General features: G+C 45.2%; 1 protein-coding gene across 1 annotated transcript in view; it reads right to left on the bottom strand.

Moving 5' to 3' along the window:
* Positions 1-1,057: 1,057 nt before the first annotated feature.
* The window catches only part of XXYLT1 (xyloside xylosyltransferase 1), a 195,687-nt gene continuing 190,369 nt past the window's right edge, over positions 1,058-6,375 (bottom strand). The window contains exon 4 of the mRNA XM_007517449.3: positions 1,058-5,171. Coding sequence (XP_007517511.1) covers positions 4,775-5,171 — 397 coding nt within the window. The 3' untranslated portion in view covers positions 1,058-4,774. The remainder of the gene's footprint in view (positions 5,172-6,375) is intronic.

Raw genomic sequence — 6,375 nt, 5'->3', positions numbered from 1 at the left:
CGCTCTGAGCTGCCACATCATCACCTGTGATGTGCTGTCAGCAATACCTACCTGGAGTGGTTGTGCAGGAAACATGAAATGAACAAACTATGCTTGCAAAGGGACTTTGCATGGAGAAACCATCTGTGTTTTTCCATCCATCATGAGCAGCAGATGCTACAATGGTGATGCAGGAAAGACAAGTCTTACTGTCTAGGAAATTCCAGGCACGTTTCTTGGAGGAGGTCAGACTGGAATCTTGAGAAGTCGAGTATTTCACTTAGCCCCAGACCCCCCCCCAATTCTAATCAGATCATGACACCCCTTCCTGAGCAGCCCAGAGTCTGCCTGGGGTTGGAGGGCTTGACCCTAATGGCTGCCATACTGTTCTGAGCTCTGAATGTTGAGTTCTGAGCCAGAGCCCTAAGCAGTGTTACTTTCTCCCAAACCTTTGGTCCCTCTGTATCCCCACCTGGCCCCACTCCATGTTGAGAAAGAGTAAATCTTAGAGAGATAAGTCAGATGGAGAAAGACAAACACCCTGAGATTTCACTTGCATGTGGGAGATAAACGAACAGGCAAGTAAATGGAATAAAACAAAAATACACTTTGAGATGGTAAAGAACATAGTAGTGATTAGCAGAAGGGATGAGAATAGGGGTGGTTATGAGTCAAGTAAAATGGGTCAGTTGTGTGGTGAAGAACAGAAGTAGACTTTGAGGGGTGGATTTAGCATGGTATATACACATGCTGGTTTTCACTGAAACACAACTGCAATGATGTGATAATGAGATGTTATTTCAACAATTTAAAACCAACCAACAAACAAAAAACCAGGAACACAAGGACCAGCAAAAGAGTTCACCTGTACAGTGTGCCTGCTTTGTCATGACCATGAAATTTTAGTGCTGGGTATCTTTCTTTTTTAAATTTTTTATTTTACAAAATTATATGTCAATAGAGGTTTAAATCCACTCCATTCCCATCACCAGAGTTCTGAATCCTCAGTCTCCCCACTGCAATCCACTACAGTTCCCCTAAGGTTGTAGACATGAGACAACCATCATCTCCACAACTATCTTTTTTTTTTTTATATTTATTTTATTAATTTTTTCCCTTTTGTTGCCCTTGTTGTTTTATTGTTGTAGTTATTATTATTGTTGTTGTTGTTGGATAGGACATAGAGAAATGGAGAGAGGAGGGGAAGACAGAGAGGAGGAGAGAAAGATAGACACCTGCAGACCTGCTTCACCGCCAGTGAAGCGACTCCCCTGCAGGTGGGGAGCCGGGGTTCGAACCGGGATCCTTATGCCGGCCCTTGTGCTTTGCGCCACCTGCGCTTAACCCGCTGCGCTACAGCCCGACTCCCCACAACTATCTTTTTACATTTATACATAATTGCTCCCTTTTCTCCCCTGATTCAATCCTATCTTCCCCTCCAAATCACTCATGACCACATTACTGCCTCTGTATGTCCCACTCCTTTTCCGTCTCTCTCTCTGGGTGCTGATGGAGCTGGAGGTCAGAGCCCTCTTTATGTTCATCCTATCACTTTTCCCCTGCTAGGAGTATGGATCAAGGTTGTTTTTGAGGTAAAGAAGGTAGGAGTTCTGGCTTCTATAATTGCTTCTCTACTGAACATGGGTGTTGGCAGGTCAGTCCATACTGGGCATCTTTCTCACTCCCCCTCTGCCTTTTTTTTTTGTAATTCTTTTCCCCCCTTTTGTTGCCCTTGTTGTTTTATTGTTGTTGTTATTGTTGTCATTGTTGTTGGATAGGACAGAGAGAAATGGATAGAGGAGGGGAAGTCAGAAACGGGGAGATAAAGATAGACACCTGCATACCTGCTTCACCGCCTGTGAAGTGACTCCCCTGCAGGTGGGAGCCAGGGGCTCAAACCAGGATCCTTCCTCTGGTCCTTGCACTTAGCACCACATGTGCTTAACCCGCTGTACTACCGCCCGACTCCCCCCTCTGTCTTTCTATAGGAGAACGTCATCTCAGAGCAGCAATGTTACAGTAATGCCCAGGGGATTGCACTTTCTCTCTCTCTCATGTGACATGAAAAATAAATAACAAAATTACCACAGAATCATCTTTACAAAATAATTATATATTTATTGAGAGAGCATGACCAGAGTTCCATTATATGCAGCACTGCTCTCTACCCACTGAGCCACCTCCCTGGCCCCAGGAATCACCTTCAAATTGATAAGGATTCTATGTCTAATGAAACAGTCTGCCACCTTGTGCTTTAGTCACCTTTCAAGAGAAGGACAGACAGTGGGCTGCCAAGCTCCCCAGGACTGTGCAAACCTGGGTCCTTGTGCATTGTAACATATGTACTCAACCAGGTGTGCCACTGCCCGGCCCCATAATGTATCTATTATTTTCTAGAGTTTTACCTACTTTTCCCCCATTAAAGTAATTGAGTTGTTTTTCTTTTTTAAGCATTTGAGATGTATGATTTTTTTTCCTAGGAGTTTGAACTAGTGAAATATAGCTGAATTGGCTCACTATATATATATATATATATATATATATATATATATATATATATACACACACACATATATATATAAACATATACACATATATATTTTTAAAAATGTATGGTGAGCCTATATATAATCTGTATTTTTCATTCTTATTTTACTGGCATAGTATAAGCATTTCCCAAGAATTATATAGCCTTCAAAAATATGATCCAAGTGCCTAAAGTTTTCCCTTATGATGCGACATACATTATTTATCTAACTTGCTCCCAAATATTTTCTATTATAAAAACTGCTATGATAAACAATAACTTTCTGGAGGGCTGGGAGGTGGTGCAGCGGGTTAAGTGCACATAATACGAAGCATAAGGACCTGCTCAAGGATCCTGGTTTGAGCCTGGGCTCCCCACCTGCAGGGGTGTTGCTTCACAAGTGGGAAAGCAGGTCTGCAGGTGTCTATCTTTCTCTCTCTCTTCCTCTCCCCCCTCAATTCCTCTCTGTCCTATCCAAAAGAAAAAAAAATTGAAAAATTGGCCACAGGAGCAGTGGATTCATAGTGCAGACACCAAGCCCCAGTGATAACCCTGGAGACAACAACAACAACAACAACAAAAATGTCTTTCTGTCCAGATCACTTCTTATTTTCTCACAAGAAAATGTTAGACTATGAATAATGTTCATGAGTACTGTCAACAGCATATATAAATCCCCCATAAAATGCTTAGCACACAGCAGGCATTCAGAAACTGGTAGCTATAAACAGGAAGTCAGGTACCTAAGAGACTATAGCAGTTTTGTTAGACCAGAGATTTGGAGAAATAAGCCCCACTTCTTAGGTAGGGCATAGTGAAAATAGACAGGTTGGGGCAGGGGAAAAGGAGAGAGGATGGGGCTGTTTTTGCTCCTGCAAACAGGTGGGGCCTGCAATAGCTAGAATGAAATGATTGTCTATTCTGAAACCAAGACAGCACCACTACAATGCAGCTGTTGACCCTGGGCCCTCAGATTCCAGCCACTGTGAACTCACCATGTGAATGAGGATCCTCTAGGAGACTGACTCTACTCTTCACACAACCTTCCTGTAGCAGCAAACTGGTCGGAGAGCAAAAAACATGAACCAGTGTGTTCTCAAAGATGATTTCTTAGCTATTCTCACTCATGAATGTAAAGAAATAATCATTTAAAAAAAGAGATAGAGAGTAAATGAAATAGAAATAAAATGAAATTAAAAAAAAAAAAATCCACCAACACTTCTCTCACCAAGGACCTCACTAGACTACCCATGGCAAATCACCAGGACTTTGTGGGAAGCAGTGAGCTTACAGGAGAACCTTAAAAAATAACACTCATCAGAAATTTAAAAAATAACACTCTGGCTTCTTCTAGGCTGGTACAATAATACAAAAAAAAAATACAAAATTGATAGGGTACAATAAGAAAGTCAGCAGGATGAGTTTCTAAACAAAGAGAGCAGAAAGTTTATAAGCTTAGGAGCAAACCCAGTAACCCGGTTATACTTGTGGATGGCTGGGTAAGTGCTGTAGGGCAGCCAATCTCTATCCTTTGATGGTGGATTTCAGTTCTGGGCACAGTCTGGTTACATGGGGCTGGCTTGGATGAAATAGGGATAATCAGGTTATGGGATGTGAATGGATGATAAAAGCCCTGAAGGCTAAAATAATGAGATCTGCTTTCTTATGTGGTCCCAGCAGGGCCTGAAGGCCCTTCCCAAAGAAGTCACAATTTCTCCCCAACCCCCTCCCTCCATCAAGAGCATTGGAGAAATAAACGCTCAGCTTCCTGGGGTCTGCCCTTGGAAGGCTGGCACTGGATTGGATGCTTAAACTCTGGGCGAGTTGCTAACGCACTGGCTCACTCATTTTGAGCTCACCAGGAACTACAGCAGTACAATTTGTTCCTTCTCACAAAATAACGGTAAGCCTGTCAAATTAATTTTTGGTCCAAGAAAGGCTGATTCGTAAAAGAGTTTGTGTTCTTTGGGGGCTGAAGACAAGAGGCAGGTTTTCTTTCTTCTCTTCAAATGCTTGCCTCTTAGCTCCCTGGCAAAGGTCTGTGCAGTTGCCCTTCATGAAGCATCTGGAGGACAAAGGTACCAAACACCAGCAGTGAGGAGGCCTCCGTGGGTGGCCTCTGGATAGTGATCCAGGGTGAGAAAGCCACAGCACCTGATCAAAGGATGTTCCCCCACAATGTGTTGTTTGGGGGAGTTTAGACACCTGTGGTGTTTCCAAGAAGCCCCCCTTTCCTGCCTTCAAATTCAGAATCCTTCAGAAGCACACCTAGCCCTCTGGGATGGGGGTGTTACAGTTTCCATGGTAGATCTTGATGTGGCCCTCACACCGGAAGTAGGCCTCAAAAACATCACTGTAGCCATGGTCCCTCCACCAGGTGCAGAGCTGCCGGTTCCAGGTACAGTCCAGCACGTGGAAGAGCTCGGGGTGCTCCATGCCAATCATAGTGAAGAAGTCCTGGTCCCCCAGGTGGCCCCGGAAGTGGTACTTGTTGGCCAGCTGCTGCACTTGCGTTGGCTCCAGCAGGCGGCCATACAATGGCGACTGACGCATGGCCTCCAGGTTCAACAGCATCACCCCACTGTTGAAACCCGGGAGTCCCTCAGGAGGAGGGCCCCCAACCCGGGTTTTTGGATTCTCTTGGCGGAACTGCCAGAATGTGTGCCTGGGGGGGGGGGGTAAAAAGCAGAGTTAGCCTCATCTGTGGGGGAAAGACTATTTCCCATCAATACCCTGGGCTTTCACAACCACCCTCAGAGGAATGAAAATGCCACTGACACCCCAGTTTTATAACTATGAAGATAGATACATTCTGGGACTCAGAATCTGCTTTATCCCATTGACAAAGGGCAGAGATAGGACTCAGTCTCCCACCTCCTGGCTCCAAGCCTCATGTTCTGTTCACCATCCTCCACAGCCTCAAGCTGGTGTCATCATGGGCCTAGCTGTCATGCAGCTGTGGATGCACCAGCACTGTGCTCTTCGGCTCATTTCCTCCTCACCGTATCCCTCGGAGGTGGGGGCTTTGTGAGAGGATGCTCTGCCACCAAGGACATGGAGGACTGTGGCCAAATCACACAGCTAGCAGGCAACCCTATCAGTTGTGACAGTGTCTCTGGGACTGAGCTGAATTCTCTCAGCCCTCCCTGTGCTGTGCATGCAGGAAGGGGGTTCCCAGGTGATCAGAGTAGAGCGGCCCACACTCTGACCAACTCCTCGGGTCCTGGATGTGGTCTTCCCACTCCGGGTGGAGATAGAGGATCTGGCAAAGCCCTTCTGGTTTGAAAATTCTGTGAATTGTGCACCCAAACAGAAATTTCTGCTTTCTTTTTCCTTCCTTCCTTCCTTCCTTCCTTCCTTCCTTCCTTCCTTCCTTCCTTCCTTTCTTCTTTTCTTCCTTTCTCTCTATTTTGCCACCAGGGTTATCACTGGGGCTTGGTGCCAGCACTACGGACCCACTGCTCCCAATGGTCTTTTTTTTTTTCTAATTTATTTGACAAGACAGAGATGAATTGAGAGAGGAAGGGAGATAGAGAGGGAGAGATAGATACTTGCAGACCTGCTTCATCATTTGTGAAGCAGCCCACTGTAAGTGGGGACCGGTGCTCAAGCCTCCATCCTTGAGCATGGTGATACATGTGCTTAGCCATATCCCAAATGGAATTTCTAAATCTGCCTGGAATTGGAAATGAGGTGATGTGTCCTTGAAAATAAACTCAGTTCTACCTGGCTGTTCCATAGCTCTGTCCACCCCAGCCTCTTGGATGTGTGCCTTGAGCTGTTTCAGGCTTTCAAAAATGCTAGGCTCAGGCTCAGGGTCTCAATGCACTGTTCAGCTCTGGCTTATGGTGGTGCTGAGGATTGAACCT

The sequence above is a fragment of the Erinaceus europaeus genome, chromosome 9 (assembly GCF_950295315.1).
Source record: "Erinaceus europaeus chromosome 9, mEriEur2.1, whole genome shotgun sequence".
In the NCBI taxonomy this organism is placed as follows: domain Eukaryota; kingdom Metazoa; phylum Chordata; class Mammalia; order Eulipotyphla; family Erinaceidae; genus Erinaceus; species Erinaceus europaeus.
This window is presented reverse-complemented; position numbering and strand designations above follow the sequence as displayed.